The sequence below is a fragment of the Hippocampus comes genome, unplaced genomic scaffold, assembly GCF_001891065.2.
Source record: "Hippocampus comes isolate QL1 unplaced genomic scaffold, H_comes_QL1_v1.1 scaffold137, whole genome shotgun sequence".
In the NCBI taxonomy this organism is placed as follows: Eukaryota; Metazoa; Chordata; class Actinopteri; order Syngnathiformes; family Syngnathidae; genus Hippocampus; species Hippocampus comes.
The window spans coordinates 1,334,110-1,348,135 of record NW_017806002.1 but is presented as its reverse complement, the minus strand read 5'-3'; the positions used below and the strand labels follow the sequence as shown (position 1 = coordinate 1,348,135).

At 40.0% G+C, this 14,026-nt stretch overlaps 1 protein-coding gene across 1 annotated transcript in view; it reads left to right on the top strand.

Moving 5' to 3' along the window:
- The window catches only part of syn2b (synapsin IIb), a 48,606-nt gene that overhangs the window by 15,267 nt on the left and 19,313 nt on the right, over window positions 1-14,026 (top strand). The window contains exons 2-3 of the mRNA XM_019892494.1: window positions 11,488-11,545; window positions 12,431-12,522. Coding sequence (XP_019748053.1) covers window positions 11,488-11,545; window positions 12,431-12,522 — 150 coding nt within the window. The remainder of the gene's footprint in view (window positions 1-11,487; window positions 11,546-12,430; window positions 12,523-14,026) is intronic.

Here is a 14,026-nt window from a genome sequence, read left to right as displayed (position 1 = left end):
GTGATTGCTCCACGATGTTCGTTTTTGAGTCTGCCTTAGGTTTGGTCATTTTGCTGCAATTTCCTGTAATAGCCCTTTCATTTTATTCCCATCTCATTGTCATGCAGCACAAGGCATGCTCAGTTACCACTGCACTTTGTGTTTTTCATTTTACTGCTTCATATTTATGGTCTAGAAGTCTCGCTCTCACAACCCCTGCCAATACTTGAAATGTTTCCATGAAATAAGAAACCATAGATTTCTTTTTATTTTTTTTTCATATTAATACATAGTATGTGTGGATTTTCTTTTCTCCGTTTCAGTTGTCTGTCAATTCCAGCCGTCTATTGTAGGTTATTCTCCCCCCGCAAAATAATAACCTTCATATTTTTGAGCTTCTGTGGCGGTAAAATGTTCAAGTGCGGTACCATTAAATCGACAATATTATTGTCATTGTCATCCCGGTCATGAATTGAATCCTTTGCTGTACATATTCGTTTTTAATGCTCTTAACATTAGAGTATACTTGCACGAAGGCTTTAGATGCACATCATTGTCTTGTAGCCATTAAATGTGATGGGAAAATGAAAACACTGCAATGGGGAAAAGAGGAGGTTACGAAGGAAAGAAGAAGCGGTGTACTGAAGCCAAGCAGCGAGAACGATTCCATCTCCTCCCTGTGATGTCACGAAGTGTTTGTGGATGTCAAGGATAATAAGGAGTGAATGGGGGGGGAGGAAAAACTGCAAGGCAACGCTGTCGTTTGCCCTATTGCGATATGGCGAGAAGAGGTTGTCTGAATTCACACCTGGAAACAAGGCGAAAACGGGGAGTGTGGAATAGAAGTGCGTGTGTGTTTGTGTGTGTGTGCGCGTGTGTATTAGACGAAAGACAAGGGTTCTTACTGTACAGAAACAGAAAAGATCTGCGACACGTGTCTCAGTGGTCCGACTGAGCACCAAGGCACATGACCGCCCTGGGGAGGCTGCTGCACTCAGCCAAGTCATGGCTCAACACACACACACACACACACACACACACACACACACACACACACACACACACACACACAAATGACAGCAAGTAGAAGGGGAGATAAGGCCAGCATGCCACTTTTACCTGAACGCCAAGGTATATGTCATACGGACTTCAGCCGTTGCATCCCTGATGAGGTCCAAAGATAATAGAGTGAAAATAATGCAATGGTATCGTAAAACCTAATTTGAAGGTTCGACTTGAGAAGAAATGATCACAAATGTTTAGCTCTACATCTCATGTTCCGTGTGAAAAAAAAAAAAAAGACTCGTCGTCACCACAGAAACAACACCAATGGGAAGTCGGTTAGTATCCATCAGTTGTCTATGATTTTCTTGCTTCAAAAACACATTCTCTAACGATACAATTGGATGGTGCAACTTTATGCCTGAACTGAAAAAAAAAAAAAAAAACATGGCATCTTGAGGACATAAAGTATGCTGCTTTCTCATTCCACTACTGTCTCGTCTCCAGCGTCCTCTCACGCTCTCTCTGTTGGACACTTTGAAAGTTAGAGTGAGCCAGTCAGGGGAAGCAGAGTCATCTGTTCGGCTAATTGGCAACTTGGAGAACAAGCTATCAAACACAAAATGGCCCGGTGATGGTGAAAATACCCCATTGGGTCGTTTTAAAAAAAGAATACCTTTGTTTAGATGAAAACGATGTATCAACTGTGCATTATTTAACAACAATAAATAAAAAGGTCCATTTCCCTTCTACTAGGTACTCGATTGTCCATCTGCAGATGTACAGGGTTCTATTCTGACTCTGGCCTTCCTGTGTGGAGTTTGCATGTTCTCCCCGCACCAGTGTGGATTATCTGTGGGCACTCCGGTTTCCTCCTACATTCCAAAACCATGCGTGATAGGACAATGGAACACTCGAAATTGTCCCTAGGTGTGTTTATGAGCGCAAATGGTTGTCCGACTATATGTGCACTGCAATTGGCTGGCAACCAATTCAGGATGTCCCCCACCTACTGCCCGAACACAGCTGGGATTATTCAGCTCCAGTATGTTCTGTGACCCTTGTGAGGATAATCGGATCAGAAAATGGATGGATGGATGGATGGATTGATAGGTACTCTTGCGCATTACGAATCAGTGCAAGTCTGAGATTGTGGGAAAGAGTACTTCTTTGATGGCTTTACAGAGAGATTATTTTTGTTTCATGCTAGACAGGATGATCTCACCATCATGGTGTGAGTGAAAAATCTGTAATCCCTTCGTACGTTCTGTCCGAGCACATACAGGAGGCGGATCTTCGAGACTTAGCAAAATTGCAATTGCGACGTGATCTAAGCTTGGTTGTTTCCAAATCAGAAGCATGTGAACGGTATCATATAAATGTCTGTGCACAGCAGCAACTACGCCGCAAAGCATGGCACAAACTATAGTCAGGAGTTTATTTTGTGCTTATTTGGTGTCTTAAGGGTGTAGAAGTAGCATGATTTTTTTATTTTGGTTGTGGAGTCAGTGGAGTGCAGTTTTGCGGACCTTGTTGATAACAAGCAGTTGTATTGCATAACGGTACATTCAAGTCACATCTGTCTTTAATTAAATTGTGGAAGACAAAAAAAAATACATGGAGTATTTACTGGAGCAGAATCCCAATTACGCGTTGAAATGCCGCCAATCCCCTCAAGCTCTATTTGCACTAACTACGGCATACATTTGAAATTTGAACTTTTGAATGATTATGTACTGCATAATCTTTTGAATAACACTCCCGTAATTTCTTTCTCCTATGAGAAAATGTGTCACGGTTTTATCCGTGCACCTCATGACCATGAAAAATTGTCAACAAGAAATCAAGTAGAACAAGCAGACCTGTTGTCAATATGCGGACCATCGGGGCTGGATTGAGAGCATTGTGTGCAATGGCGCTTGAAGGCTGGAAAAGCTTTTTTCTCTTTATTGTCTTTTTACTTTTTGGCAGTGACACTCCCTTGGTTCATTGAAATAATAATGCAGTTCAAAAGCTTGTATGTATTTATTTTTTATTTGGAGGGAGCAATCCACCACACAACAGATGTTTATTCTCCATGTGGCTTCCATGCCAAAGAGCCTGCTTTTTTTTTTTTTTTTTTTTTTTTTTAATGGTAACCACGGATTAAGTTTGTTTGTTTTTTAACCCATCTTACAAGGCTTCAAACCCAGGTGGAAGGGTACTACTCTTCCGTGTACATGCCATACAGGGCCCTCGGCACAGGTGACTCGTAAGTGAAGAGCCTGCACCAAGATAAAATAATAGGCTGATTAAAATGGAGCGCCCTGGTGTGCAGCTCTTAGTTTCTCGGCCATAGCGAAGAATTGTGTGATTGGTTTGGGTATCTGTTACATGCCCGTGGGTTCAACAAGTGCTGAGATAACACACCACTGTCTCATGCACCCTGCAAATGGGATATAAAGGCACAAGGCTGATAGGAATGGGACTCCTGTGTGATAGGGCTTGGCGACCGAAACATGATGAACTCGCAGGCTTTTGAACCGCTGAAAAACGGTGTTTAAAATTGGGATCAGTATGGCTATGTGTCATTCCAGAAAGAAATCATTTTCAACTTTTAAATAACAGCAATAACTTCTGACAACAACTAAAAAAAAAAAAATCTTAAAATGTTTTTCTTGATTAAAAAGTAGACTGACATTATCAAATGTCAACAGTGAATATTGCATTGCTGCACTGAACTGAGCGTTAGTTATTACTTTTTTCATTTGTGTGAGACACTTAGATTTGTGCTTAATTGAGGATCTTTGTCATCCTTGGTGCAAGGCAGGCAGCTGTTGTGTTCAAGCTCTTTTTTTTTTTTGCATTGATGCCACTTTTTAAATAGATTTTTAAATCTCATGCACTCCCTCAAGTGCTTTCACGTACCCCCATTTCAGAACCTCTGTTATAAAGCAATCAGCAGCCCATGCTTGAACTTTTTCCATCTCTACTGCTTGATGCACTGGGCTCGAGTGCTCCTTTTTTGGGGCCCTCTGAATAATCGCACTGCAAATTTGAACAACGCGCTGAGTTTCCGATCAGGCAGACTGAAACATGTGCTGGGATGTATTTCTGAATGGAGGAACATACATTTTGGTGACAGTTTGAGGTCTACTGTTCTTGATCTTGGTTTTTGTCCAATATATTTCCTCCCCAAAAAATGTGACTTATAGTCTGGACTCCAGAGTATAAGTCACACCAGAGTCTGGAGTGACTTCGTGACTTATAGTCCAAAAAATACAGTATGTACACTTTATAAGCTGTATTCCTATGCATGGCAACAGAGCCATAGTCTCGCTTACTCTAAAACCTGCAAACCTTTTTCCATCGGAGTCAGAATAGAACCCTGCACCTCTGCATGCCAAACTCACAGTGCAGGTCGACCAGTCGACCACCATGCTGCACCGTTTTATTTATTTATTTATTTATTTTTAAATTGTCATTCGCAATTTGGGATGCCATGCACTGGCAAATTTTGAATCACAGAAAAACTGTTCGGCCCCATCACTCGGTGTCGGGAGGGTGTAAATCAAAAATTTGCTTCTGTTTTGAACGGTAAAACATCAACTAGGTGCTTTTACAAAAATTACATCACTGGCACGTCGACAGCTGGCTCCGTTCATCCTGCTGCAGCGGCACACTGTCGCTGTGTGATATATTAATCTTGCTACTTCTACAGATTGTGCTTTGGTGTCCCGGGAATGCCCTTGTGCTCCAAATCAGCAAAACTACTTCAGTGAGTGCAGGACAGCATACTGCTGAAAACAAGCCCCGTTAGCCATGTTCATCTCTGAAGGTTGTCATGTTGTTTTCATGGCATCTTGGTAGCACTTAAACGGTTAACAATCACACACGTTTTAGACCTACAAGGGTTTAATTGCAGTTCATGGTTATCGTGTTGGCAAATATTCCCTCTGGAGAGAGATTATCAGGCTTTTAACGGCTTCGTTCTCTGCTGTGTTCACCAGCAAGTCGCTACCTTCATTTGTTTGCTAATTGGGTCTGCGCGCAGTTGGGTGTGGACAGTTCAGTGGAGTTTTTTTTTGTGCGGTGAAGCGAAATGCTGCCGTTGGGAACATTTTGTCCAAAAGACCTCATTTTAATTTTCATAAATGCTGCTTTGTGAATCTCATTTATTGTATTTTCAAAAACTTTGTCATGTTGAAAATGACCAGTTATTGAGTTTTGTTGTTGTTGAGCAATAGAGTATCACCGCAAATTAGTGTCTGGGGGGCTTTTCTTCCCTGAACTGTTTTCTGAAAAGCACTGTGCTGATTAGAGAGGATGCATTTATTTTCATGCATTTTTGCAAATGCATTTTTGGATTTATTCATCATTTCATAATAGTATCTTTATGTTTGTATATATTTTTTTCAATTTTGAATTAGATACGCTACAGCAGTGATGGGCACGCGGCAACTGACCATACTCTGAGTTCCTTTGATTAATTAAGAGTAGTAAAGCAATAAAAACATATTTTTCTTTATTCTTTCATTTACGCGCGATTAGAAAGTTACCTGTATTATAGTGGATGTGTTTGTCTTTCTTTCTATTTTTTGTTTGCTTTGGGGTTTTGGGGGATGGGAGCAAGCCCCCATTTTCATAGGAAATGTATATTGGAGACTCATCAGCATTTTGTGAGACTTTTTTAGTTAAAAAAAAAATTTGATTTCAATGGACTTCAATTGTACGCAGACTTATGCCATTCGCTTACTGGCCCGATCCCTTCCCTTGGGAATGGCAAGGTTCCAAAGTATAGTTTTAATTTGAAATATCACAACTCACCTCTAGATGGCACATGTGGCTTATTTGCTCTTGCACCAGGTTTTATATAACCCTAGACCGGGGGTCGGCAACACGCGGCTCTCAAGCCGCATGCGGCTCTTTAGCGCCCCCCAGTAACTCCCTAGAGCTTTTTCAAAAATGTTTGAAAATGGAAAAAGATGGCACGGAAATACATTCTTTTGTTTTAATATGGTTTCTGTCAGAGGACAAACGTGACACAAACATTATTAACGTTTTCCGATGCTGTAAAAATGTGTCGAATAAATATTAAATGGCAACGTTTCATCAACGAATATTTGCGTCGTAGCCTGCGACACGTTCCTGTTAGCAGGGCGGGATGTCAGTCAGGGGGCTGTTGTAAAAAAAAAAAAAAAAGCTGCCTTTCATGTACAATTCACCGAGGGTACCTGCTAAGAATGGGAATCTGGGCGGCCAAGAGAAGCATTTTTAAACAGTACACGTGAGCTACGATAGTTAGAACGCTGCAAAAGTGCCTTGTTCATCTTATAAAAGACACAAATGATTTTAAATCTTTTTGTGCACCTCAGTCCTCAGCCATTTATTGTGGAAAGTTCTTGCCATAAATGCTTTCAAAGGATGGCCGGCCTATCTCGCTAACATACCATAAATCTCCCACTCTTGCCTCGTAATAAGCCGGCCGCATTCACACAGAAATATTAATTTGTGACTCATTTCTATCAGCCCCTATGCCAACAATGACATCAGCAGTTCTGGTGCCCTTGTCACTTTTGTACCCGTCGCCTTCAGCCCATTTTAACACGACTCAATTGCTTGTGGGTGATGGATCTATACAAGCGTATACAATAGAGGACGTGATGACACATTTGTTAATTAGAGTAGGGGCACATATCTGAGTAAACACAATCTTTTGAGACCAGCACGGTGATATTGGCACAGTGGTTATACATGGTTAGCATGTCAAATCTTGGGTCTGGCCCTCCAATGTGGAATTTACATGATCTCCCCGCGCTTCCATCAGTTTTCTCCATGTACTCCGGCTTCCTTGCGCACTATATGGGTTGTTTAGCTCAGAACAGGGAGGCTATGAAGTGGGGAAAAAAAAACTACAATGGGTCCTCAGTTTTTGACAGAGTCCCTTTTCCATGGTGGTGGCATGAATTTATGCACAAGTCAGGATATGCCTTGTGTATCTTTAAACTTTTATAGCTTGGTATTGAGTGATAATTACGGAATGTATTTGGATGACACATTTTTGGAACCATGTAAACCAAAGGACCCCTGTATGGTTTGCATTTGTAGACTACTCCTCTTTCTCTGCCTGCAGAGTGAATTTCTATTTGCCACAGTGAGTCACGTGCTCACCTTAGATTCACCTTGTTGAAAGATGAATCACAGTGCTCTTACTACCGCAATCAGAGAAAACGTGACTTTAGAGATATGTGCTCCCGGCCGCTCGTGAGTTATGCCTCTCTTTTTCCCCGTGATGGATTATCCACCCGCTACAATTCTTGAAGAAATGTAATAATCATGGGAAAGTTTGAAAAAAAAGGCACAAAGTGTACTCTGGTGTACCTTGGCGTTGACAGGCCTGTAAATTGTCTGCATTCCAAATCAAATCCATATTTTTTTTTCTTTGTTCGTGTATTCAAAAGCTAAGTTTTCCATTAAAATCAATAATATTTAGAATAGTTTATGCCAGTGTCAAGATAAATTTCACAGTTTTACACATTATAATTCCCATATTTATGAAAGAGAAGCTTTACACTTTTTGGAGAGTCTGTGACGAAGCTGTCGAATCCGGGAAAGGTTATTTAAATGTTGAGCGACGCAAAAAGAGAAAGTAATTGGATTCCGAAAAACCAACATATTGTAACCCTACTAAATTCTTGGGGAGGGCAACTGATTTTACTTCGTCCTTTAAACACATGTTAACAGTTAGCTTTTTTTTTCTGCAGTAAACCAGCCCGCCAAAAATGTACCTTATTTGTGTTACTTTTTTAATGAAATGCAACATGCAAAGCACATGAATTTATGGGACTTGTGTGTATTCTTTGAATACTAATAAACTACCTCTAAAATTTTAGTGGTGCTTGAGCTCCCACAAAAATGGGCTGCAACGTCTGTAAAACTACCGTTTGCCATAAATTAGCACAAGAGTTCGAATTATTGATTTATTTATTTCACAAAATCATTTGCGACCCTTTTTTTTGTCTTATGTTTTGAGGCACTGTAAAATGAATCGATTATCGATCCTTGTACATTTTCTAATGTGCCTCCCCTTCTCATCTCAGCAAATGAGGAAAAGAGCATGCCGGAGGACGTGTTAGGGAGCAGGTGGGGGCGAAGGATACGTGATGGTGGAAACAAAGCTGTCAAATTATATGATGAGGAAAAAAGATGAAGCGTGTCTTCTAATTACTCTCCTTTGACAACCACAACTTCACACAGCTCGCTTGCAAATCCCTCATTATCTGCATGCGGGAAGAACAATCAAAACCGCGGTGAGCGAAATCTTCCCTTGGCATGCTTTTATTTCTTTAGTCAAACACAGTCAATCGAAAAGCTAACACAAGCCTGCTCACTAAGCGTGTGCATCAGAGGGAATTCTTCTGTCCAATCGATGAGGTTTTCCGCCGAGTCACTTGAAACCATCGAAAGTCAAGGGCAAACCTTTTTCTGATTCAGTCTAAGCAATGTACAGTGATGAGTTTAATTCGATGAATGGAAATGCCATTATTTCCCACCCCCCCCAAAAAAAAATGCTTTTCATTAATTTTCATAAAAATAACAGTAAAAATCTACAGTAAATACATACCTGAATAGAATGTCATGAAATTAAAAAGTGTTATTCACAATTTTTTGCTATAAATCACTAAACATTGTGCTGCTCCTTCTGGTCCATGAGCCTTGGCCAGAGACGGCGGTGGTCACAACTCAATAATCTGCAGTAATATGAGTCATAATATTTTCAAAAAGGATAAGGAATATATACCTGTCAGTATTGTAATATTGTTGGTTTACATGTGTTGCACAACCGATTGCATCCAAAAATACCAATGCTAAGTGGTATATTGCCTTGAGATACACTAATGCTATTCATTCGCTCATTGATGGTGTTTTGCATTGTCTGTTAGCTTTAAGCAAAACATAAGACTACCTGTAGAGTAGCCGAGGCAGGGTGAGCAGTGGCTCGTGTGCATGAGAAAGCACCACCCCCTCAAAACAGGCTGATTAAAGTACGGGTCAAAAGACGGTCAAATGAAAACATTTGACAGAAGTGTGTCACGGACATCTGGGAACTGGAAAAAAAAAAGGCTGGTTTGATATCCCCCCCCGCCCCCCACACACACTAAACTTGGTAATAATGATATCTAATTAAAAAGTGCTTCCATGTTGCTAAAGCATCTTGTTTCACAGCTGCTGTTCATCCTGAGTCATGACACACTTTGTTTTTGGAATACTAGCATGGTTGCTGAAAATACACACAGGTGTATGGGGGCTCACTGCACCACCGCTTAAATAATTCAAGCAATGTCCTCACCCCAGGGAAGCTCACTGAAACCAACATGGCTGATTTGAGCCTTGTGAAACAAGCGTGAGCAATCAGAGCCCTGCGTCTTCTCACTCAAGCGCTCGTTGAGTGACATTGAAGGACATGCGTTGCAATCAACAGTGACCATGTGACGCTGCCATGCGTTTTAACAGGCCACACACATCAGTTTGACACGCACGTGGAACTTTATACACCAGCTTGAGCCCATTCAATTCATTATCAATTTATTTTTGTGTCTTGGGGTGTGTATTGAAAAGTATTATTAAACTTTTTTCAATTTCCTTTTCCATTAGTTCTATTTGAGATGCAAACAGCGGCACTGCTTCTTTAATCATATTGTGCATTCTCCTCATCAGTGCACATTCAAGTCAATGTGAAACTCCCATGAGGAAGAATGCTAAATTTTACCAGAGGACATGCTTAAGTCTGTCAAAAGCTCTCATTTCTTCAATGGCATCCATAGATTTTTTCCATCCTTCCATCCTGCATCGATTCATCTGGCAGAGACCAAACACACTCCCATGGCTGTCTCAGACTTCTGGACTCCGCCGATCAAAATTGAAAGTGGGGCTGCATGAAATGATCCTGAAAACTGAGTCAACAGAACTCATCCAATCAATTTTACCAAGCACTGAGTTGTTGATTAAATCAGCACATCCCTATTAATAATACAGTAATTACAAAAACAACTGCCCAATAGCATGCTGAAAATCTTGTCAGCTTATCGTAGCTGACTTAAGGGCACTGAAGGCCAGCCAATCACATATAAATAGACAAATAAGTATTCAAATTCGCACCTATGGACATTCTGGGGTGAGGCAACCGTGCTAAACACTAACCACAGTGCTACCCACTCCAAAAGCCTGAAAATGGATTGACCAAGCTCACATCAACACATCAATTAATCTCACCCAAAATGTTGCACTAAATTCAATTGAACGGATGGTTAGCTTTAAGTCATGAAGTTAACTTATGAATTTATGGGTGCCATGTTTGGCAGGAGAACTTGCAAACTGCATTTGTGAATCTATTCCATTCTCAACTTCTCCACTTCATCTAAGTTTGAACTCTTTTTGTGTATCCTTTTAACTGTATGTTTGTCATAAATAAGCGGCTCATGTGGTCTGTAAGTGTGACAGCTGCTTCTGCATGAGTTAGGAAAAAATTGTTCACTGCATTTCATGAGTCTGCTGCATGCAATCACAAGTTCTTATAATAACATGGGACTCGGTATTGAACTCTGTGGGACATTACTTGCGATAGGCACTCTGAATTACCAGAAATATAGGAATACTTTGGGGAAACGTGTAAATCTACATTTACAGTGTCAGATGCTGTATATTGATTTCTTACAACCCCCCTCATCCTTGTGTTGTTTTTCAATCACAGATGTTATCATCCTAATGAACCATGCTAATGAGCAAGATGGCTCTCAGCAGTTCCTAAGAGCTTTTATGGAGGGAAATATTATGCACATTTTTAATTTGGGCAGGTTGCCATGATTGCACAGTAACTTGTTAGTTTATATTTTCTAGTGCAGTGTTAAGAAAAGCACTGTTTGTCATAAGACATTATGAATCCACACTGTTTCAGGTGCATGTATAACAAAGGGAAGGGGGAGAAACAAAAAGCTTTTCCACCAACTAACTCATGGTTGCTTTATTTAGACTCAGTTTGTTGGCTCCTGGTGCATGTAATGAAAGCCATCTGCGTTCCATTTTACGCCGCTCCGTAAAATAATAAAAATGTCCCCAAGCAGCTTGGCCGGCAGCCTCATCCTCATCATCCTCATCGATCTGCCTGCGTCTTTACTGTAATCTGTTCCTACATCCGTCTTCAGTAAAGTGGCAGCTAAATACAGGAAGTCAGCTTCCAAGGATGCTGTTTGACTGGACGCGTTTATCATCAAGATCCCATGTGTCAATCAAATTGTGGAATTTGCAACAACAAAAAAAGAACAACAATTTTAGAAGGGGGCAAATACTTCTTCACATTGCAGATAGGTATTTGCTTCTGACAGAGAAAGTTTGCCGAATTAAATATGCACAAGCTGGCCTCCATTTTCTCTCTGATTATTTCAATAGGAGTGTGTGATGTCCACTAGAGGGGAGTGTGGACAAGTAACAGTTTGCTAATGAAAGTGTGTCCCCTCTTTTCTCTTTAAGGGCCAAAGTGTTTCGGGGAAAGAAGATTTTTGGGGAGTATGACATCAAAGTGGAGCAGGTACTATAATCCCACTGAAGGGACAAGACAATTGCTATTACAACATCTATGTCAACAAACATAGTAATAATAACACGAATAATACTAAAATAATAATAAAATTAATACTAATAATAATACATACAATACAATACAATACATGCTGATTTATATAGCGCTTTCACAACAGCTGCAGCTGTAACAAAGTGCTTAACAAAACAATAATAAATCATAATTGTCATTATATTGAATACAAAACATTAATATGAAAACAAAAAAAAATGCTTTGGGGGAGTGGAGCAGGTATTGAAAAGGATTTAAAGAACATTTACCATATTTTATTGGAATTAAAATATCTTTCTAATAAATACAGTATATATATATATATATATATATATATACACACACACACACACACACACACAAAATGTATTTTAAATTAAATATAATAGTGAATTTGATATGTATAATTCTATATATATAATTATGTTAGACAAACTTTAATGTTAAATATTTTAATTATGTTTTGATCATTGAAAATCTTTAAATTGGTTTGTTGCTGATGAAAACTAATGAAATAATATAATTATGTTAAAATAAAATATAAATGTTTTAGTCCTTCACAGGAATTGTCGTAACATTTTCAAAACATTTATTGCACATATTTTTCCTGCAAGTACACAAAAAAAAAGTAAATGTAATTTGTGAGAGCCTATGGGTTGAATCACTAAGTGAGCTAACGATATGAGGCCTTAAATCGGTGTTGTTCTGCTTCCCCACACAATACAGTAATTCATGATGAATTATGTCTACAGTCCGTAGCAAAGTATAACGTTGCTCTCATCTCAGTCTTACCGCAATGTGTGTTAATAATTTAAGTTCATTTTGTCTGCTGTCTCCCTGCAGGCCGAGTTCTCGGACATCAACCTCATTGCACATTCAAATGGAAGTTGCACCGTGGACATGCAGGTCATCAGAGGCGGTGTGAAAACGGCCAGGTGAATACCACGCACGCATCAAATCATGAGGATCTTAGATGTGCACAGCTTAGATAGTTTCCCCCCTCGGAATCCTGCTGGTGGTAAAGCATGTCTTAAGAGCCCACTTCTCTAACCAACACAGGAAATGAGGGCACCAGTACTGCAATTATGTTTTGTGGCTGCTTGGTATGCACACGCACACTCTGTTTATGTTGAGTAGAGGTAGAGAAATGTCGAAGGGTGCGGGAAAAAGGGGCTTTGTTGGAGCAGAGATGAACCTTTGCACATCAGTCAGTCAAATGTAATGATTTTAAACACAGATTTGAGTGTAAATTATCTCTATCTATCTTACTATCTAGTTAGCTAGCGAAGTAGCTAGCTATAGCTATATATCTATCTAGCTAGCGAGCTAGCTATCTGTCTGTCTATGGAGCTATCAAATAGGACTCAACCAAGGAACGTCATCTAATTGGCACTAAATATGAACCATGTAAACATTTTTTTGGACAAACACAGGGCTGATAATTCCAAGTCATCAACGGGACAAAATAAGCGTCACATTTCAAATGCTGACACTTCCTCTAAAAACTCTAGTTAGCAGGCTCGAGATGGAGGTTTTGGGTGAGAAAAGCTGTGTCGGAACAAACAGTCAATTGTTTTCCACTGGTGTCACGTTGTTAATAACATAACACAAACAGCGCAAACAGATGGCTTGAAATCAAAGTCCTTTGTTTGCAAAAAGTTGGACAGTACTGGCTCAACCTCCAGTCCTGTCAAGAAAGCGGGAATTAGAACTCAAGGAGAAACACCCCCAAATAAGCATCTTCTTCTCATATTCTTCTTCTTCTTTTACTACTGTGTTTTGGAAAAAAAGTTTTCCAATAAGCCCAAGGAAAAAAGCTAAACACACACAGAATCAGTCCTTTGATGCTGGCTGAAATGAGGCTTAGTGCGGTGCGGTTGTTATGACATTTCAAGCCGGTTTTATTCAAACTCCAAATTGTCCATTTATTAAGGCATTCAACTTTGCCTCACCCTGACAAAATTCTCGCCAAAGTCCTTAACCATGATCAGAAGGAAACTGGAATGACCTTGCGCTTGTTGGTCACATCTGATTAAAATGTAGGTCTGCCCTTTCCTTCTCGTGAGTAATGAAGAGATTAGGCTGTCCCGTTAATTGCTGTGTCCTCTCCAACGTCCACTTGAGGTTCCTCCGTGTGTCTGATTAGTATTCTCGATGCACAAATAGCTGGTGATGGTCACACCGTGTGAGACGTTTTCTATCCCTGTATTGATTTTTTAGCCAGACTGCTCTTTTAAGCGTTGTATTTGTTTATTTATTATTAATATGCCTTCATTTGGTGCACATGTGGAGATAAATGAAGAAAGAACAAGAGAGCCGTGCTCAGTCGACATTGACCTGCCGCTGAGTTTAGCTTCCATTATGAGTGATTTGATTTCATTCTCCACACAGACTGCAGAACACCGTGTAGGAACCTGATTGGACAAAATGAGGCGGACA